The sequence below is a fragment of the Heptranchias perlo genome, chromosome 42 (assembly GCF_035084215.1).
Source record: "Heptranchias perlo isolate sHepPer1 chromosome 42, sHepPer1.hap1, whole genome shotgun sequence".
Taxonomy (NCBI): domain Eukaryota; kingdom Metazoa; phylum Chordata; class Chondrichthyes; order Hexanchiformes; family Hexanchidae; genus Heptranchias; species Heptranchias perlo.
This window is the reverse complement of record NC_090366.1, coordinates 7,178,770-7,200,690: the sequence shown is the minus strand read 5'-3', so window position 1 is coordinate 7,200,690 and position 21,921 is coordinate 7,178,770. Positions and strand designations below refer to the sequence as shown.

Here is a 21,921-nt window from a genome sequence, read left to right as displayed (position 1 = left end):
CTGATTCTCTCTCCCTGGCCCTCCCTCCCTCACTGATTCTCTCTCCCTGGCCCTCCCCCTCTCACTGATTCTCTCTCCCTGGCCCTCCCCCTCTCACTGATTCTCTCTCTCTCCCGCAGTGTATGAGCCCGAGTTTTATGCCGATGCGTTGTGCGGCCGGAATGTGTGGCCGGATACTGAAGGGGTTGAGGTCGAGCTGTAACCTGTCGTGTGCCCGATACCATCAGTGTTCCCACTGTGTCCGGCACTCTCACTGCGGCTGGTGCTCAACTCCAGGCCTCAACGGGATCGGCAGGTGTATCCAGGGCGGTCTGAGTGGGCCACACGATGGTACGTACACTGGGCGGGGCTAGCTTCCTGGTGACAGTCAGACCTGTAACCTGTGTGGGGACAGGCAGTGGGAGACCTGGGTCCTGTGTGGGGACAGGCAGTGGGAGACCTGTGTCCTGTGTGGGGACAGGCAGTGGGAGACCTGTGTGGGGAGAGGCAGTGGGAGACCTGTGTGGGGACAGGCAGTGGGAGACCTGTGTGGGGACAGGCAGTGGGAGACCTGTGTGGGGACAGGCAGTGGGAGACCTGTGTGGGGAGAGGCAGTGGGAGACCTGTGTGGGGAGAGGCAGTGGGAGACCTGTGTGGGGACAGGCAGTGGGAGACCTGTGTGGGGACAGGCAGTGGGAGACCTGTGTGGGGACAGGCAGTGGGAGACCTGTGTGGGGACAGGCAGTGGGAGACCTGTGTGGGGACAGGCAGTGGGAGACCTGTGTGGGGACAGGCAGTGGGAGACCTGTGTGGGGACAGGCAGTGGGAGACCTGTGTGGGGAGAGGCAGTGGGAGACCTGTGTGGGGACAGGCAGTGGGAGACCTGTGTGGGGACAGGCAGTGGGAGACCTGTGTGGGGACAGGCAGTGGGAGACCTGTGTGGGGACAGGCAGTGGGAGACCTGTGTGGGGACAGGCAGTGGGAGACCTGTGTGGGGACAGGCAGTGGGAGACCTGTGTGGGGAGAGGCAGTGGGAGACCTGTGTGGGGACAGGCAGTGGGAGACCTGTGTGGGGAGAGGCAGTGGGAGACCTGTGTGGGGACAGGCAGTGGGAGACCTGTGTGGGGACAGGCAGTGGGAGACCTGTGTGGGGACAGGCAGTGGGAGACCTGTGTGGGGACAGGCAGTGGGAGACCTGTGTGGGGACAGGCAGTGGGAGACCTGTGTGGGGACAGGCAGTGGGAGACCTGTGTGGGGACAGGCAGTGGGAGACCTGTGTGGGGACAGGCAGTGGGAGACCTGTGTGGGGAGAGGCAGTGGGAGACCTGTGTGGGGACAGGCAGTGGGAGACCTGTGTGGGGACAGGCAGTGGGAGACCTGTGTGGGGACAGGCAGTGGGGGACCTGTGTGGGGACAGGCAGTGGGAGACCTGTGTGGGGACAGGCAGTGGGAGACCTGTGTGGGGAGAGGCAGTGGGAGACCTGTGTGGGGAGAGGCAGTGGGAGACCTGTGTGGGGACAGGCAGTGGGAGACCTGTGTGGGGACAGGCAGTGGGAGACCTGTGTGGGGAGAGGCAGTGGGAGACCTGTGTGGGGACAGGCAGTGGGAGACCTGTGTCCTGTGTGGGGACAGGCAGTGGGAGACCTGTGTGGGGACAGGCAGTGGGCGACCTGTGTGGGGACAGGCAGTGGGAGACCTGTGTCCTGTGTGGGGACAGGCAGTGGGAGACCTGTGTGGGGACAGGCAGTGGGCGACCTGTGTGGGGACAGGCAGTGGGCGACCTGTGTGGGGACAGGCAGTGGGGGACCTGTGTGGGGACAGGCAGTGGGGGACCTGTGTGGGGACAGGCAGTGGGGGACCTGTGTGGGGACAGGCAGTGGGGGACCTGTGTGGGGACAGGCAGTGGGGGACCTGTGTGGGGACAGGCAGTGGGGGACCTGTGTGGGGACAGGCAGTGGGGGACCTGTGTGGGGACAGGCAGTGGGGGACCTGTGTGGGGACAGGCAGTGGGGGACCTGTGTCCTGTGTGAAGTGCTCTTTAGCTTTCTGTCTCCTTGCTGTGTTCCCGGGGCTGCTGATCATTTTTGTGACCTACAGACGGCCCCCAGACCTGCCGCGACTCCGATGGAACCTGGGCCTTCATGCCCTGCCCGCCAGAGAACGAATGTTTGAACGGACATCACGACTGTGATGATACACAGAACTGCACCGACAAGCTGCAAGGATTCGAGTGTATTTGCAGGAACGGATATATGCAGGACAGGTGAGGGGGAGTGAGGGGGGTGATACAGGCAGGAGGGGGAGTGATACAGGCAGGAGGGGGAGTGAGGAGGAGTGATAGAGGCAGGAGGGGAATGAGGGGAATGCTACAGGCAAATCAAACCCCACCTCCTGGGGACAGGAGCAGAGAGACAGAGTATAAACTGTGGGAACATAGGAACAGGAGTAGGCCATTCAGCCCCTCGTGCCTGCTCCACCATTTGATAAGATCATGGCTGATCTGTGATCTAACTCCATATACCTGCCTTTGGCCCATATCCCTTAATACCTTTGGTTGCCAAAAAGCTATCTATCTCACATTTAAATTTAGCAATTGAGCTAGTATCAGTTGCCGTTTGCGGAAGAGAGTTCCAAACTTCTACCACCCTTTGTGTGTAGAAATGTTTTCTAATCTCACTCCTGAAAGGTCTGGCTCTAATTTTTAGACTGTACCCCCTACTCCTAGAATCCCCAACCTGCGGAAATAGTTTCTCTCTATCCATCCTATCTGTTCCCCTTAATATCTTATAAACTTCGATCAGATCACCCCTTAACCTTCGAAACTCGAGAGAATACAATCCCAATTTGTGTAATCTCTCCTCGTAACTTAACCCTTGAGGTCCGGGTATCATTCTAGTAAACCAACGCTGCACACCCTCCAAGGCCAATATGTCCTTCCGAAGGACAGGACCAGAGAGACAGTTAATACTCTGTGGGACAGGACCAGAGAGACAGAGTATAGACTGTGGGACAGGACCAGAGAGACAGAGTATAGACTGTGGGACAGGACCAGAGAGACAGAGTATAGACTGTGGGACAGGACCAGAGAGACAGAGTATAGACTGTGGGACAGGACCAGAGAGACAGAGTATAGACTGTGGGACAGGTCCAGAGAGACAGAGTATAGACTGTGGGACAGGACCAGAGAGACAGAGTATAGACTGTGGGACAGGACCAGAGAGACAGAGTATAGACTGTGGGACAGGTCCAGAGAGACAGAGTATAGACTGTGGGACAGGTCCAGAGAGACAGAGTATAGACTGTGGGACAGGACCAGAGAGACAGAGTATAGACTGTGGGACAGGACAAGAGAGACAGAGTATAGACTGTGGGACAGGTCCAGAGAGACAGAGTATAGACTGTGGGACAGGTCCAGAGAGACAGAGTATAGACTGTGGGACAGGTCCAGAGAGACAGAGTGTAGACTGTGGGACAGGACCAGAGAGACAGAGTATAGACTGTGGGACAGGACCAGAGAGACTGAGTATAGACTGTGGGACAGGACCAGAGAGACTGAGTATAGACTGTGGGACAGGACCAGAGAGACTGAGTATAGACTGTGGGACAGGTCCAGAGAGACAGAGTATAAACTGTGGGACAGGACCAGAGGGACAGAGTATAGACTGTGGGACAGGACCAGAGAGACAGAGTATAGACTGTGGGACAGGACCAGAGAGACAGAGTATAGACTGTGGGACAGGTCCAGAGGGACAGAGTATAGACTGTGGGACAGGACCAGAGAGACAGAGTATAGACTGTGGGACAGGACCAGAGAGACTGAGTATAGACTGTGGGACAGGACCAGAGACTTTCTCTTCTTCCCCTGACCAAGGATCACAGACTCTCATTCACCCAACACCCCATCTCACTAATTGCTGGTTAGGATATTGTAAACGAGGAAATTCTGGAAGGTAAAACAGAACTAACAGACTCAGGTGTTCCCCAGATCAATAGTTTATTACGAGTGCACACGGGAGAACAATCTCAGCCACCCCAGCTGGAGACCTCGTTCTCGAAGGAAAAGTGACAATACAACTTAGTTTGTACAGTTTATTAGACCACACCCACTAATTACTAATGGGGGTGTATACATGGTAATATTGATACATCATTGGTTTATAGGGTTAATCAATCAACTACTAGGCCTGCCCTTTGAACTCGAGTACCCCCTGTGAGAAGCTTATGGGCTGCAGAGGCTTCACTCTAACTTTGCGTTCTGGAGCGATCTCTTCCCCTTGTTATCACTATAGGGAGGGATCTTCAGCAGGAACATGGCCTGCTGGACTACAAAGCTCCATTGAATTATGCAGCCAACTGACTCCTTTCCCAGACCATCAGCGGATGTTTCATCAATACGCCTTTGTACTCTTGTCTCTTCTCAGGAACAGACCCCTTCTAAACATTCCCTAAGTAAAGCTGGGAATGTCCTTGGTCAGCTAAACCTATCTACGTTAGTTTGAAAATGGTCAAGTATCCCATGGTGCTTTATGTTTTGTTTCCAGCCTAACGAGACTGAATGGTTCCTTTCAGACTGTTTTATACCGGCCAATTGGGGCCCACCCTTTATATCCCCTACTCCAAATTTTATCCCGACAGGTATTAAACCTACATTCACCTTAAGACCGCCCCCCCCCCCCCCCCCCCCGGCCTGATCTCAGACTCCCCTCCCCCCTAATCTCAGACTCCCCTCCCCCCTAATCTCAGACTGCCTCCCCCTGATCTCCGACTGCCTCCCCCCGATCTCCGACTGCCTCCCCCCGATCTCCGACTGCCTCCCCCCGATCTCCGACTGCCTCCCCCCGATCTCCGACTGCCTCCCCCCGATCTCCGACTGCCTCCCCCCGATCTCCGACTACCTCCCCCCGATCTCCGACTACCTCCCCCCGATCTCAGACTGCCTCCCCCCGATCTCCGACTGCCTCCCCCCTAATCTGAGACTGCCTCCCCCCGATCTCCGACTGCCTCCCCCCGATCTCCGACTGCCTCCCCCCGATCTCCGACTGCCTCCCCCCGATCTCCGACTGCCTCCCCCCGATCTCCGACTACCTCCCCCCGATCTCCGACTACCTCCCCCCGATCTCAGACTGCCTCCCCCCGATCTCAGAGCTCCCCCCCCTGATCTCAGACTGCCTCTCCCCCAATCTCAGACTGCCTCTCCCCCGATCTCAGACTGCCTCTCCCCCGATCTCCGACTACCTCCCCCCGATCTCCGAGCTCCCCCCCCTGATCTCAGACTGCCTCCCCCTGATCTCAGACTGCCTCCCCCTGATCTCAGACTGCCTCCCCCTGATCTCAGACTGCCTCCCCCTAATCTCAGACTGCCTCCCCCTAATCTCAGACTGCCTCTCCCCCGATCTCCGACTGCCTCCCCCCCGATCTCCGACTGCCTCCCCCTGATCTCAGACTGCCTCCCCCTGATCTCAGACTGCCTCTCCCCCGATCTCAGACTGCCTCCCCCTAATCTCAGACTGCCTCCCCCTAATCTCAGACTGCCTCCCCCTAATCTCAGACTGCCTCCCCCTAATCTCAGACTGCCTCCCCCTAATCTCAGACTGCCTCCCCCTAATCTCAGACTGCCTCCCCCTAATCTCAGACTGCCTCCCCCTAATCTCAGACTGCCTCCCCCTAATCTCAGACTGCCTCCCCCTAATCTCAGACTGCCTCCCCCGATCTCCGACTGCCTCCCCCCGATCTCCGACTGCCTCCCCCCGATCTCAGACTGCCTCCCCCCGATCTCAGACTGCCTCCCCCCGATCTCCGACTACCTCCCCCCGATCTCAGACTGCCTCCCCCTGATCTCAGACTGCCTCCCCCCGATCTCAGACTGCCTCCCCCTGATCTCAGACTGCCTCCCCCTAATCTCAGACTGCCTCCCCCTGATCTCAGACTGCCTCCCCCTGATCTCAGACTGCCTCCCCCCGATCTCAGACTGCCTCCCCCCGATCTCAGACTGCCTCCCCCCGATCTCAGACGGCCTCCCCCCGATCTCCGACCGCCTCCCCCCGATCTCCGACCGCCTCCCCCCGATCTCCGACCGCCTCCCCCCGATCTCCGACCGCCTCCCCCCGATCTCCGACCGCCTCCCCCCGATCTCCGACCGCCTCCCCCCGATCTCCGACCGCCTCCCCCCGATCTCCGACCGCCTCCCCCCGATCTCCGACCGCCTCCCCCCGATCTCCGACCGCCTCCCCCCGATCTCCGACCGCCTCCCCCCGATCTCCGACCGCCTCCCCCCGATCTCCGACCGCCTCCCCCCGATCTCCGACCGCCTCCCCCCGATCTCCGACCGCCTCCCCCCGATCTCCGACCGCCTCCCCCCGATCTCCGACCGCCTCCCCCCGATCTCCGACCGCCTCCCCCCGATCTCCGACCGCCTCCCCCCGATCTCCGACCGCCTCCCCCCGATCTCCGACCGCCTCCCCCCGATCTCAGACCGCCTCCCCCCGATCTCAGACCGCCTCCCCCCGATCTCAGACCGCCTCCCCCCGATCTCCGACCGCCTCCCCCCGATCTCCGACCGCCTCCCCCCGATCTCCGACCGCCTCCCCCCGATCTCCGACCGCCTCCCCCCGATCTCCGACCGCCTCCCCCCGATCTCCGACCGCCTCCCCCCGATCTCCGACCGCCTCCCCCCGATCTCCGACCGCCTCCCCCCGATCTCCGACCGCCTCCCCCCGATCTCCGACCGCCTCCCCCCGATCTCCGACCGCCTCCCCCCGATCTCCGACCGCCTCCCCCCGATCTCCGACCGCCTCCCCCCGATCTCCGACCGCCTCCCCCCGATCTCCGACTGCCTCCCCCCGATCTCCGACTGCCTCCCCCCGATCTCCGACTGCCTCCCCCCGATCTCCGACTGCCTCCCCCCGATCTCAGACTGCCTCCCCCCGATCTCAGACTGCCTCCCCCCGATCTCAGACTGCCTCCCCCCGATCTCCGACTGCCTCCCCCCGATCTCCGACTGCCTCCCCCCGATCTCAGACTGCCTCCCCCCGATCTCAGACTGCCTCCCCCCGATCTCCGACTGCCTCCCCCCGATCTCAGACTGCCTCCCCCCGATCTCAGACTGCCTCCCCCTGATCTCAGACTGCCTCCCCCTAATCTCCGACTGCCTCCCCCCGATCTCCGACTGCCTCCCCCCGATCTCAGACTGCCTCCCCCCGATCTCCGACTGCCTCCCCCCGATCTCCGACTACCTCCCCCCGATCTCCGACTGCCTCCCCCCGATCTCCGACTGCCTCCCCCCGATCTCAGACTGCCTCCCCCCGATCTCAGACTGCCTCCCCCCGATCTCAGACTGCCTCCCCCTGATCTCAGACTGCCTCCCCCCGATCTCAGACTGCCTCCCCCTGATCTCCGACTACCTCCCCCCCGATCTCCGACTGCCTCCCCCCGATCTCAGACTGCCTCCCCCCGATCTCAGAGACTCCCCCCCCCCCCGATCTCAGAGACCCCCCCCCGATCTCAGAGACCCCCCCCCCGATCTCAGAGACCCCCCCCCCGATCTCAGAGACCCCCCCCCGATCTCAGAGACCCCCCCCCGATCTCAGAGACCCCCCCCCGATCTCAGAGACCCCCCCCCGATCTCAGAGACCCCCCCCCGATCTCAGAGACCCCCCCCCCGATCTCAGAGACCCCCCCCCGATCTCAGAGACCCCCCCCCGATCTCAGAGACCCCCCCCCGATCTCAGAGACCCCCCCCCGATCTCAGAGACCCCCCCCCGATCTCAGAGACCCCCCCCCGATCTCAGAGACCCCCCCCCGATCTCAGAGACCCCCCCCCCGATCTCAGACGACCTCCCCCCCGATCTCAGACGACCTCCCCCCCGATCTCAGACGACCTCCCCCCCGATCTCAGACGACCTCCCCCCCGATCTCAGACGACCTCCCCCCCGATCTCAGACGACCTCCCCCCCGATCTCAGACGACCTCCCCCCCGATCTCAGACGACCTCCCCCCCGATCTCCGACGACCTCCCCCCGATCTCCGACGACCTCCCCCCGATCTCCGACGACCTCCCCCCGATCTCCGACGACCTCCCCCCGATCTCCGACGACCTCCCCCCGATCTCCGACGACCTCCCCCCGATCTCCGACGACCTCCCTCCGATCTCCGACGACCTCCCCCCGATCTCCGAGACCCCCCCCCCCGATCTCAGAGACACCCCCACCGATCTCAGACTACCCCCCCCCCGATCTCAGACTAACCCCCCCATCTCAGACTACCCCCCACGATCTCAGACCCCACTCCCCCAATTGCCGAGACCCCCCCCCCCCCGATTGCCGTGTATCTAAGTTTACTGACGACACTGAGTTAGGAGGCACAGTAAATAGCGTTAATGGGAGCAGAAAGTTGCAAAGGGACATTGAGAGATTCAGTGAGTGGGTAAAACTGGGGCAGATGGAGTTCAATGTGGGGAAAGTGTGAGGTCATCCACTTTGGACCTAAGAAAGATAAATCAGAGTATTTTCTCAATGGTGAGAAGCTCGGAACTGTGGATGAGCAGAGAGATTCAGGGGGTCCAAGTACAGATTCAGGGGGTCCAAGTGCGGATTCAGGGGGTCCAAGTACAGATTCAGGGGGTCCAAGTGCGGATTCAGGGGGTCCAAGTACAGATTCAGGGGGTCCAAGTACAGATTCAGGGGGTCCAAGTACAGATTCAGGGGGTCCAAGTACAGATTCAGGGGGTCCAAGTGCGGATTCAGGGGGTCCAAGTACAGATTCAGGGGGTCCAAGTGCGGATTCAGGGGGTCCAAGTACAGATTCAGGGGGTCCAAGTACAGATTCAGGGGGTCCAAGTACAGATTCAGGGGGTCCAAGTACAGATTCAGGGGGTCCAAGTACAGATTCAGGGGGCCCAAGTGCGGATTCAGGGGGTCCAAGTGCGGATTCAGGGGGTCCAAGTGCGGATTCAGGGGGTCCAAGTACAGATTCAGGGGGTCCAAGTACAGATTCAGGGGGTCCAAGTACAGATTCAGGGGGTCCAAGTACAGATTCAGGGGGCCCAAGTACAGATTCAGGGGGTCCAAGTACAGATTCAGGGGGTCCAAGTACAGATTCAGGGGGCCCAAGTGCGGATTCAGGGGGTCCAAGTGCGGATTCAGGGGGTCCAAGTACAGATTCAGGGGGTCCAAGTACAGATTCAGGGGGTCCAAGTACAGATTCAGGGGGTCCAAGTACAGATTCAGGGGGCCCAAGTGCGGATTCAGGGGGTCCAAGTGCGGATTCAGGGGGCCCAAGTGCGGATTCAGGGGGCCCAAGTGCGGATTCAGGGGGTCCAAGTGCGGATTCAGGGGGTCCAAGTACAGATTCAGGGGGTCCAAGTACAGATTCAGGGGGTCCAAGTACAGATTCAGGGGGTCCAAGTACAGATTCAGGGGGCCCAAGTGCGGATTCAGGGGGTCCAAGTGCGGATTCAGGGGGTCCAAGTGCGGATTCAGGGGGTCCAAGTACAGATTCAGGGGGTCCAAGTACAGATTCAGGGGGTCCAAGTACAGATTCAGGGGGTCCAAGTACAGATTCAGGGGGTCCAAGTACAGATTCAGGGGGCCCAAGTGCGGATTCAGGGGGTCCAAGTACAGATTCAGGGGGTCCAAGTGCGGATTCAGGGGGTCCAAGTACAGATTCAGGGGGCCCAAGTGCGGATTCAGGGGGTCCAAGTACAGATTCAGGGGGTCCAAGTACAGATTCAGGGGGTCCAAGTGCGGATTCAGGGGGCCCAAGTGCACTGGGCTGATGGGCCCAGTGGAATTTCCTCGCTCCAGGTGTAGTTTTAAATGTGGCCCTGTTTCACTAACTGGTCTCTCCGTCTCCCCTCGGCAGTGTGGCTGGGCTCTGTAAGCCGGTGTGTGAGCAGGGCTGTATCAATGGAACGTGTGTGGAACCCAACAACTGTCAGTGTCACTTCGGCTACGTGGGGCAGAACTGCTCGGTGGAGTGTCAGTGTAATCAGCACAGCAACTGTGAGAGTGTCGGTGCTCGGGATCACTGTCTGCAGTGTGTCAACAACACCAAGGTAGGAGAGGGAGGGAGGGGGACACCCCGGTCACATACCCCCACCCCCACCCCCCCCCGGTCCAACAGACACTGACTGCGGGTTTACCACTTGTCGGGAAGCAGCAATTACTTTGAACCGAAGCCGAGTTTGCAGAGTCTGTGATCTGGAATCGGGCCCCTGTGAGAGTTTCAGTGGTGTCTGCGACTCTCTGCGCGCCCGCCCCTCGACGCTCTGCAGCGCCCGCCCCTCGACGCTCTGCAGCGCCCGCCCCTCGACGCTCTGCAGCGCCCGCCCCTCGACGCTCTGCAGCGCCCGCCCCTCGACGCTCTGCAGCGCCCTCCCCTCGACGCTCTGCAGCGCCCTCCCCTCGACGCTCTGCAGCGCCCGCCCCTCGACGCTCTGCAGCGCCCGCCCCTCGACGCTCTGCAGCGCCCGCCCCTCGACGCTCTGCAGCGCCCGCCCCTCGACGCTCTGCAGCGCCCGCCCCTCGACGCTCTGCAGCGCCCGCCCCTCGACGCTCTGCAGCGCCCTCCCCTCGACGCTCTGCAGCGCCCGCCCCTCGACGCTCTGCAGCCCTCGACGCTCTGCAGCCCTCGACGCTCTGCAGCCCTCGACGCTCTGCAGCGCCCGCCCCTCGACGCTCTGCAGCGCCCGCCCCTCGACGCTCTGCAGCGCCCGTCCCTCGACGCTCTGCAGCGCCCGCCCCTCGACGCTCTGCAGCCCTCGACGCTCTGCAGCCCTCGACGCTCTGCAGCCCTCGACGCTCTGCAGCGCTCGACGCTCTGCAGCGCCCGCACCTCGACGCTCTGCAGCGCCCGCCCCTCGACGCTCTGCAGCGCCCGCCCCTCGACGCTCTGCAGCGCCCACCCCTCGACGCTCTGCAGCGCCCGCCCCTCGACGCTCTGCAGCGCCCGCCCCTCGACGCTCTGCAGCGCCCGCCCCTCGACGCTCTGCAGCGCCCGCCCCTCGACGCTCTGCAGCGCCCGCCCCTCGACTCTCTGCGCGCCCGCCCCTCGACGCTCTGCAGCGCCCGCCCCTCGACGCTCTGCAGCGCCCGCCCCTCGACGCTCTGCAGCGCCCGCCCCTCGACGCTCTGCAGCGCCCTCCCCTCGACGCTCTGCAGCGCCCTCCCCTCGACGCTCTGCAGCGCCCTCCCCTCGACGCTCTGCAGCGCCCGCCCCTCGACGCTCTGCAGCGCCCGCCCCTCGACGCTCTGCAGCGCCCGCCCCTCGACGCTCTGCAGCGCCCTCCCCTCGACGCTCTGCAGCGCCCGCCCCTCGACGCTCTGCAGCCCTCGACGCTCTGCAGCCCTCGACGCTCTGCAGCCCTCGACGCTCTGCAGCGCCCGCCCCTCGACGCTCTGCAGCGCCCGCCCCTCGACGCTCTGCAGCGCCCGTCCCTCGACGCTCTGCAGCGCCCGCCCCTCGACGCTCTGCAGCCCTCGACGCTCTGCAGCCCTCGACGCTCTGCAGCGCTCGACGCTCTGCAGCGCCCGCACCTCGACGCTCTGCAGCGCCCGCCCCTCGACGCTCTGCAGCGCCCGCCCCTCGACGCTCTGCAGCGCCCGCCCCTCGACGCTCTGCAGCGCCCGCCCCTCGACGCTCTGCAGCGCCCGCCCCTCGACGCTCTGCAGCGCCCGCCCCTCGACGCTCTGCAGCGCCCGCCCCTCGACGCTCTGCAGCGCCCGCCCCTCGACGCTCTGCAGCGCCCGCCCCTCGACGCTCTGCAGCGCCCGCCCCTCGACGCTCTGCAGCGCCCGCCCCTCGACGCTCTGCAGCGCCCGCCCCTCGACGCTCTGCAGCGCCCGCCCCTCGACGCTCTGCAGCGCCCGCCCCTCGACGCTCTGCAGCGCCCGCCCCTCGACGCTCTGCAGCGCCCGCCCCTCGACGCTCTGCAGCGCCCGCCCCTCGACGCTCTGCAGCGCCCGCCCCTCGACGCTCTGCAGCGCCCGCCCCTCGACGCTCTGCAGCGCCCGCCCCTCGACGCTCTGCAGCGCCCGCCCCTCGACGCTCTGCAGCCCTCGACGCTCTGCAGCCCTCGACGCTCTGCAGCCCTCGACGCTCTGCAGCGCCCGCCCCTCGACGCTCTGCAGCGCCCGCCCCTCGACGCTCTGCAGCGCCCGCCCCTCGACGCTCTGCAGCGCCCGCCCCTCGACGCTCTGCAGCGCCCGCCCCTCGACGCTCTGCAGCGCCCGCCCCTCGACGCTCTGCAGCGCCCGCCCCTCGACGCTCTGCAGCGCCCGCCCCTCGACGCTCTGCAGCGCCCGCCCCCGACGCTCTGCAGCGCCCGCCCCTCGACGCTCTGCAGCGCCCGCCCCTCGACGCTCTGCAGCGCCCGCCCCTCGACGCTCTGCAGCGCCCGCCCCTCGACGCTCTGCAGCGCCCGCCCCTCGACGCTCTGCAGCGCCCGCCCCTCGACGCTCTGCAGCGCCCGCCCCTCGACGCTCTGCAGCGCCCGCCCCTCGACGCTCTGCAGCGCCCGCCCCTCGACGCTCTGCAGCGCCCGCCCCTCGACGCTCTGCAGCGCCCGCCCCTCGACGCTCTGCAGCGCCCGCCCCTCGACGCTCTGCAGCGCCCGCCCCTCGACGCTCTGCAGCCCTCGACGCTCTGCAGCGCTCGACGCTCTGCAGCGCCCGCCCCTCGACGCTCTGCAGCGCCCGCCCCTCGACGCTCTGCAGCGCCCGCCCCTCGACGCTCTGCAGCGCCCGCCCCTCGACGCTCTGCAGCGCCCGCCCCTCGACGCTCTGCAGCGCCCGCCCCTCGACGCTCTGCAGCGCCCGCCCCTCGACGCTCTGCAGCGCCCGCCCCTCGACGCTCTGCAGCGCCCGCCCCTCGACGCTCTGCAGCGCCCGCCCCTCGACGCTCTGCAGCGCCCGCCCCTCGACGCTCTGCAGCGCCCGCCCCTCGACGCTCTGCAGCGCCCGCCCCTCGACGCTCTGCAGCGCCCGCCCCTCGACGCTCTGCAGCGCCCGCCCCTCGACGCTCTGCAGCGCCCGCCCCTCGACGCTCTGCAGCGCCCGCCCCTCGACGCTCTGCAGCGCCCGCCCCTCGACGCTCTGCAGCGCCCGCCCCTCGACGCTCTGCAGCGCCCGCCCCTCGACGCTCTGCAGCGCCCGCCCCTCGACGCTCTGCAGCGCCCGCCCCTCGACGCTCTGCAGCGCCCGCCCCTCGAGGCTCTGCAGCGCCCGCCCCTCGAGGCTCCGCAGCGCCCGCCCCTCGACCTCGACGCTCTGTAGCAGGGTTTCAGTGTTACCGAAGACAGGCTGTGGGCTGGGGAGAGGATGGAGGCTGAGCGACACAGAGGGACTCACTCTCTGTGTTAAGGGTGAAGCCCCCGCAGCGACTGTGAGTAAATGCAGCTCCTGAGCCACACTGAGCAGGTCTGTGTCGGGTTAGACCACCCCTCTCTTCCCCCGCCCCCCCTCCACGGTCTGTGTCGGGTTCGACCAGAACCTGAATTGAGCTGGTAACAGGGGACAAATTACGCTACTCTTTGTTATACCAGAATGTGCGTAAAGCTTATGAGGATTGACCCTGGTAACTGGAGCGTCTCCTCAAACCGTGATGCTCCCCACAGTCGAATATCCTGCCACCTACAGTTTCGGGTGGAGGTGGGTGAGCCAGGCACCGAGTAAGAATACACTGTTTTGCTGGCTCGGTGAGGGTCATTGCTGATATCAGCCTGTGTTGTGTGTGTTCAGGGAGATCACTGCGAGAAATGCAAACCCCTGTACGTGGGCTCGGCCCTGGCTGGGGGCTCATGCAAACCCTGCAGCAACTACTGCAAGAATAACAGCCACATCTGCATCATGAGGGAGCAGTACGAGAAGGGCATGACTGACCCCGACAGATATCCACTCGACCCAGTCAAGGTAAGCACTGAAACACCTCTGCCCACTTCCCGTCCTCTTCCTCACTGCTGAATAACTGCAACAAGTACCAGGCCAACCTGCAAATTACCCACACCTCAGGGACTGACGTCAGCTGGAGTTTTTTTTTGCAGGTGTCCTTATTTTCAAAATGGTCATTGTACTGTGAAAATGTTCAGTAAAATGGGGTGCTCTTTACCCAGCCTCCATAGCAGCAGAGAAACCGCGCTGTTCCCGGGATCGAGCATTTAATCCCAGAGACACCGCTCTCTCCCGGGATCGAGCATTTAATCCCAGAGAAACCGCTCTCTCCCGGGATCGAGCATTTAATCCCAGAGAAACCGCTCTCTCCCGGGATCGAGCATTTAATCCCAGAGAAACCGCTCTCTCCCGGGATCGAGCATTTAATCCCAGAGAAACCGCTCTCTCCCGGGATCGAGCATTTAATCCCAGAGAAACCGCTCTCTCCCGGGATCGAGCATTTAATCCCAGAGAAACCGCTCTCTCCCGGGATCGAGCATTTAATCCCAGAGACACCGCTCTCTCCCGGGATCGAGCATTTAATCCCAGAGACACCGCTCTCTCCCGGGATCGAGCATTTAATCCCAGAGACACCGCTCTCTCCCGGGATCGAGCATTTAATCCCAGAGAAACCGCTCTCTCCCGGGATCGAGCATTTAATCCCAGAGACACCGCTCTCTCCCGGGATCGAGCATTTAATCCCAGAGACACCGCTCTCTCCCGGGATCGAGCATTTAATCCCAGAGAAACCGCTCTCTCCCGGGATCGAGCATTTAATCCCAGAGACACCGCTCTCTCCCGGGATCGAGCATTTAATCCCAGAGACACCGCTCTCTCCCGGGATCGAGCATTTAATCCCAGAGACACCGCTCTCTCCCCGGGATCGAGCATTTAATCCCAGAGAAACCGCTCTCTCCCGGGATCGAGCATTTAATCCCAGAGACACCGCTCTCTCCCGGGATCGAGCATTTAATCCCAGAGAAACCGCTCTCTCCCGGGATCGAGCATAATCCCAGAGAAACCGCTCTCTCCCGGGATCGAGCATTTAATCCCAGAGACACCGCTCTCTCCCGGGATCGAGCATTTAATCCCAGAGAAACCGCTCTCTCCCGGGATCGAGCATTTAATCCCAGAGAAACCGCTCTCTCCCGGGATCGAGCATTTAATCCCAGAGACACCGCTCTCTCCCGGGATCGAGCATTTAATCCCAGAGACACCGCTCTCTCCCCGGGATCAAGCATTTAATCCCAGAGAAACCGCTCTCTCCCGGGATCGAGCATTTAATCCCAGAGACACCGCTCTCTCCCCGGGATCGAGCATTTAATCCCAGAGAAACCGCTCTCTCCCGGGATCGAGCATTTAATCCCAGAGAAACCGCTCTCTCCCGGGATCGTGCATTTAATCCCAGAGTAACCGCTCTCTCCCGGGATCGAGCATTTAATCCCAGAGAAACCGCTCTCTCCCCGGGATCGAGCATTTAATCCCAGAGACACCACTCTCTCCCGGGATCGAGCATTTAATCCCAGAGAAACCGCTCTCTCCCGGGATCGAGCATTTAATCCCAGTGAAACCGCTCTCTCCCGGGATCGAGCATTTAATCCCAGAGAAACCGCTCTCTCCCCGGGATCGAGCATTTAATCCCAGAGAAACCGCGCTGTCCCCGGGATCGAGCATTTAATCCCAGAGAAACCGCGCTGTCCCCGGGATCGAGCATTTAATCCCAGAGACACCGCTCTCTCCCGGGATCGAGCATTTAATCCCAGAGAAACTGCTCTCTCCCGGGATCGAGCATTTAATCCCAGAGAAACTGCTCTCTCCCCGGGATCCAGTATTTTTTTTATTATTTGTTCACGGGATCTGGGCGTCGCTGGCGAGGCCGGCATTTATTGCCCATCCCTAATTGCCCTCGAGAAGGTGGTGGTGAGCCGCCTTCTTGAACCGCTGCAGTCCGTGTGGTGAAGGTTCTCCCACAGTGCTGTTAGGAAGGGAGTTCCAGGATTTTGACCCAGTGACAATGAAGGAACGGCGATATATTTCCAAGTCGGGATGGTGTGTGACTTGGAGGGGAATGTGCAGGTGGTGTTGTTCCCATGTGCCTGCTGCCCTTGTCCTTCTAGGTGGTAGAGGTCGCAGGTTTGGGAGGTGCTGTCGAAGAAGCCTTGGCGAGTTGCTGCAGTGCATCCTGTGGATGGTACACACTGCAGCCACAGTGCGCCAGTGGTGAAGGGAGTGAATGTTTAGGGTGGTGGATGGGGTGCCAATGAAGCGGGCTGCTTTGTCCTGGATGGTGTCGAGCTTCGAGTGTTGTTGGAGCTGCACTCATCCAGGCAAGTGGAGAGTATTCCATCACACTCCTGACTTGTGCCTTGTAGATGGTGGAAAGGCTTTGGGGAGTCAGGAGGTAAGTCATTTGCCGCAGGATACCCAGCCTCTGACCTGCTCTTGCAGCCACAGTATTTATGTGGCTGGTCCAGTTAAGTTTCTGGTCAATGGTGACCCCCAGGATGTTGATAGTAGGGGATTCGGCGATGGTAATGCCGTTGAATGTCAAGGGGAGGTGGTTAGACTCTCTCTTGTTGGAGAAGGTCATTGCCTGGCACTTGTCTGGCATGAATGTTACTTGCCACTTATCAGCCCAAGCCTGGATGTTGTCCAGGTCTTGCTGCATGCAGGCTCGGACTGCTTCATTATCTGAGGGGTTGCAACTGGAACTAAACACTGTGCAATCATCAGCGAACATCCCCATTTCTCACCTTATGATGGAGGGAAGGTCATTGATGAAGCAGCTGAAGATGGTTGGGCCGAGGACACTGCCCTGAGGAACTCTTGCAGCAATGTCCTGGGGCTGAGATGATTGGCCTCCAACAACCACTACCATCTTCCTTTGTGCTAGGTATGACTCCAGCCACTGGAGAGTTTTCCCCCTGATTCCCATTGACTTCAATTTTACTAGGGCTCCTTGGTGCCACACTCGGTCAAATGCTGCCTTGATGTCAAGGGCAGTCACTCTCACCTCACCTCTGGAATTCAGCTCTTTTGTCCATGTTTGGACCAAGGCTGTAATGAGGTCTGGAGCCGTGTGGTGCTGGCGGAACCCAAACTGAGCATCGGTGAGCAGGTTATTGGTGAGTAAGTGCCGCTTGATAGCACTGTCGACGACACCTTCCATCACTTTGCTGATGATTGAGAGTAGACTGATGGGGCGGTAATTGGCCGGATTGGATTTGTCCTGCTTTTTGTGGACAGGACATACCTGGACAATTTTCCACATTGTCGGGTAGATGCCAGTGTTGTAGCTGTACTGGGACAGTTTGGCTGAAGGCGCTGCTAGTTCTGGAGCACAAGTCTTCAGCACTATGGCCAGGATGTTGTCGGGGCCCATAGCCTTTGCTGTATACAGTGCACTCAGCCGTTTCTTGACATCACGTGGAGTGAATCGAATTGGCTGAAGACTGGCTTCTGTGATGGTGGGGATATCGGGAGGAGGCCGAGATGGATCATCCACTCGGCACTTCTGGCTGAAGATGGTTGCAAACGCTTCAGCCTTGTCTTTTTCACTCACATGCTGGTTAGTTGTTTAATTGTCCACCACCATTCACAACTGGATGTGGCAGGACTGCAGAGCTTTGATCTGATCCATTGGTTGTGGAATCGCTTAGCGCTTCCGCTGTTTAACACGCATGTCGTCCTGAGTTGTAGCTTCACCAGGTTGGCACCTCATTTTTAGGTACGCCTGGTGCTGCTCCTGGCATGCTCTTCTACACTCCTCATTGAACCAGGGTTGATCCCCTGGCTCGTTGGTAATGGTAGAGTGAGGAATATGCCGGGCCATGAGGTTACAGGTTGTGCTGGAATACAATTCTCCTGCTGCTGATGGCCCACAGCGCCTCATGGATGCCCAGTTTTGAGCTGCTAGATCTGTTCTGAATCTATCCCATTTACACAATCTGCGAGAGGAAGTGCCAGTGAACATTCCAGGTACAGCAGCTTTGCAATATGTTTTGAATTGTAAAATGTACTTGGTGCTTTGAACGCTGTCTGTGGTTTCAGCGTGCCTCGTGTATATTTTCAGCGTGCCTCGTGTATATTTTCAGCGTGCCTCGTGTATATTTTACAGTGCGAGTTATTTGGGTCTCCCAATAAATGTCTGTTTTTTGGGAGTGTCTGTTTATGCAGGTTTCACTGTACCAGCCTGTCCACAGAGTCCTGGACTGGCACTGCCCATTCTGCCTTCACCACCTCACTCATCAAACTCTCTGGCACATGTTGAACAGGGTGGGGCAGTGGGTTACACACTGTCTCCGACCTCCTGTGCCTGGGTTCAAATCCTGCCCCAGACAGGAGGTGATGAGGGTCTCCGCAGACCCAGACGGGAGGCGGCGGGGCTCTCCCCGCACCCAGACGGGAGGCGGCGGGGCTCTCCCCGCACCCAGACGGGAGGCGGCGGGGCTCTCCCCGCACCCAGACGGGAGGCGGCGGGGCTCTCCCCGCACCCAGACGGGAGGCGGCGGGGCTCTCCCCGCACCCAGACGGGAGGCGGCGGGGCTCTCCCCGCACCCAGACGGGAGGCGGCGGGGCTCTCCCCGCACCCAGACGGGAGGCGGCGGGGCTCTCCCCGCACCCAGACGGGAGGCGGCGGGGCTCTCCCCGCACCCAGACGGGAGGCGGCGGGGCTCTCCCCGCACCCAGACGGGAGGCGGCGGGGCTCTCCCCGCACCCAGACGGGAGGCGGCGGGGCTCTCCCCGCACCCAGACGGGAGGCGGCGGGGCTCTCCCCGCACCCAGACGGGAGGCGGCGGGGCTCTCCCCGCACCCAGACGGGAGGCGGCGGGGCTCTCCCCGCACCCAGACGGGAGGCGGCGGGGCTCTCCCCGCACCCAGACGGGAGGCGGCGGGGCTCTCCCCACACCCAGCTCAGGACGTTAAACCAGTTTCTGGTGGGCACTGGGTCCATCAGAACATTGTTCCCAGCTCAGCAGTGAAGTAACGGAGAGGGTTGATGAGGCGAGTGCGGTGGATGTTGTGTATATGGACTTTCAAAAGGCGTTTGATAAAGTGCCACATGATAGACTTGTTAGAAAAATTAAACCCCATGGGATTAAAGGGACAGTGGCTGAGTGGATACAAAATTGGCTAAGGGACAGAAAGCAGAGAGTAGTGGTGAACGGTTGTTTTTCAGACTGGAGGGAAGTATACAGTGGTGACTCCCCGGGGTCAGTATTCGGACCACTGCTCTTTTTGATATATATTAATGACCTAGACTTGAGTACAGAGGGTGTAATTTCAAAGTTTGCAGATGACAAGAAACTCGGAAATGTAGTAAATACTGAGGAGGATAGTAACAGACTTCAGGAGGACAGAGACAGACTGGTGAAATGGGCAGACACATGGCAGATGAAAAATAATACAGAGAAGTGTGAAGTGATACATTTCGGTTGGAAGAATGAGGAGAGACAATATAAAGTAAATGGTACAATTTTAAAGGGAATGCAGGAACAGAGAGACCTGGGGGTGTATGTACACAAATCTTTGAAAAGGTGGCAGGACAAGTTGAGCAGGCTGTTAAAAAGGTATATGGGATTCTGGGCTTTATGAATCGAGGCACAGAGTACAAAAGCAAGGAAGTTATGCTAAACATTTATAAAACACTGGTTAGCCCTCAGATGGAGTATTGTGTCCAATTCTGGGCACAACACTTTAGGAAGGATGTCAAGGCCTTAGAGAGGGTGCAGAGGAGATTTACGAGAATGGTCCCAGGGATGAGGGACTTCAGTTATGTGGAGAGACTGGAGAAGCTGGGGTTGTTCTCCTTAGAGCAGAGAAAGTTGAGGGGAGATTTGATAGAAGTGTTCAAAATCATGAGGGGTTTTGATAGAGTAAATAAGGAGAAACTGTTTCCAGCGGCAGGAGGGTCGGTAACCAGAGGCCACGGATTTAAGGTGATTGGCAAAAGAGCCAGAGGGGAGATGAGGAAACATTTTTTTGCAGTGAGTTGTGATGATCTGGAATGCGCTGCCTGAAAGGGCGGTGGAAGCAGATTCAATAATAACTTTCAAAAGGGAATTGGATAAATAGTTGAAGGGAAAAAAATTACAGGTCTATGGGGAAAGAGCAGGGGAGTGGGACTAATTGGATAGCTCTTTCAAAGAACCAGCACAGGCACGATGGGCCGAATGGCTTCTTTCTGTGCTGTAACATTCTGTGAATTGGCGGTCTCATTCAGACAGGCCTCAGGATGGCTGTTGGCAGCAATGTCACCTTGGGGCAATAGGAGGCACTCTTCAGGTTACAACTGAGGGGCATTGCAGAGGGAGCTTTACTCTGCATCTAACCCTGTACCTGCCCTGGGAGTGTTTGATGGGACAGTGTAGAGGGAGCTTTACTCTGCATCTAACCCTGTACCTGCCCTGGGAGTGTTTGATGGGACAGTGTAGAGGGAGCTTTACTCTGTATCTAACCCTGTACCTGCCCTGGGAGTGTTTGATGGGACAGTGTAGAGGGAGCTTTATTCTGTATCTAACCCCCTGTACCTACCCTGGGAGTGTTTGATGGGACAGTGTAGAGGGAGCTTTACTCTGTATCTAACCCCCTGTACCTGCCCTGGGAGTGTTTGATGGGACAGTGGAGAGGGAGCTTTACTCTGTATCTAACCCTGTACCTGCCCTGGGAGTGTTTGATGAGACAGTGTAGAGGGAGCTTTACTCTGTATCTAACCCTGTACCTGGCCTGGGAGTGTTTGATGGGACAGTGTAGAGGGAGCTTTACTCTGTATCTAACCCCCTGTACCTGCCCTGGGAGTGTTTGATGAGACAGTGTCGAGGGAGCTTTACTCTGTATCTAACCCTGTACCTGGCCTGGGAGTGTTTGATGGGACAGTGTAGAGGGAGCTTTACTCTGTATCTAACCCCCTGTACCTGCCCTGGGAGTGTTTGACGGGACAGTGTAGAGGGAGCTTTACTCTGTATCTAACCCGTGCTGTACCTGCCCTGGGAGTGTTTGATGGGACAGTGTAGAGGGAGCTTTACTCTGTATCTAACCCTGTACCTGCCCCGGGAGTGTTTGATGGGACAGTGTAGAGGGAGCTTTACTCTGTATCTAACCCTGTACCTGCCCTGGGAGTGTTTGATGGGACAGTGTAGGGGGAGCTTTACTCTGTATCTAACCCTGTACCTGCCCTGGGAGTGTTTGATGGGACAGTGTCGAGGGAGCTTTACTCTGTATCTAACCCGTGCTGTACGTGCCCTGGGAGTGTTTGACGGGACAGTGTAGAGGGAGCTTTACTCTGTATCTAACCCTGTACCTGCCCTGGGAGTGTTTGATGGGACAGTGTAGAGGGAGCTTTACTCTGTATCTAACCCTGTACCTGACCCTGGGAGTGTTTGACGGGACAGTGTAGAGGGAGCTTCACTCTGTATCTAACCCTGTACCTGCCCTGGGAGTGTTTGATGGGACAGTGTAGAGGGAGCTTTACTCTGTATCTAACCCCCTGTACCTGCCCTGGGAGTGTTTGATGGGACAGTGTAGAGAGAGCTTTACTCTGTATCTAACCCCCTGTACCTGCCCTGGGAGTGTTTGATGGGACAGTGTAGAGGGAGCTTTACTCTGTATCTAACCCCCTGTACCTACCCTGGGAGTGTTTGATGGGACAGTGCAGAGGGAGCTTTACTCTGTATCTAACCCCCTGTACCTGCCCTGGGAGTGTTTGATGGGACAGTGTAGAGGGAGCTTTACTCTGTATCTAACCCCCTGTACCTGCCCTGGGAGTGTTTGATGGGACAGTGTAGAGGGAGCTTTACTCTGTATCTAACCCTGTACCTGCCCTGGGAGTGTTTGATGGGACAGTGTAGAGGGAGCTTTACTCTGTATCTAACCCGTGCTGTACGTGCCCTGGGAGTGTTTGATGGGACAGTGTAGAGGGAGCTTCACTCTGTATCTAACCCTGTACCTGCCCTGGGAGTGTTTGATGGGACAGTGTAGAGGGAGCTTTACTCTGTATCTCACCCTGGACCTGCCCTGGGAG

The 21,921-nt window shown here is 59.9% G+C and overlaps 1 protein-coding gene across 1 annotated transcript in view; it reads left to right on the top strand.

Annotated features, from left to right (window-relative positions):
* The window catches only part of LOC137306118 (multiple epidermal growth factor-like domains protein 8), a gene marked incomplete at its 3' end in the record, with an annotated part of 176,640 nt that overhangs the window by 86,353 nt on the left and 68,366 nt on the right, over nucleotides 1-21,921 (top strand). Inside the window, exons 13-16 of the mRNA XM_067975179.1 lie at nucleotides 120-348; nucleotides 2,077-2,242; nucleotides 9,838-10,030; nucleotides 13,713-13,883. Of these exons, the coding sequence (XP_067831280.1) occupies nucleotides 120-348; nucleotides 2,077-2,242; nucleotides 9,838-10,030; nucleotides 13,713-13,883 (759 nt within the window). The remainder of the gene's footprint in view (nucleotides 1-119; nucleotides 349-2,076; nucleotides 2,243-9,837; nucleotides 10,031-13,712; nucleotides 13,884-21,921) is intronic.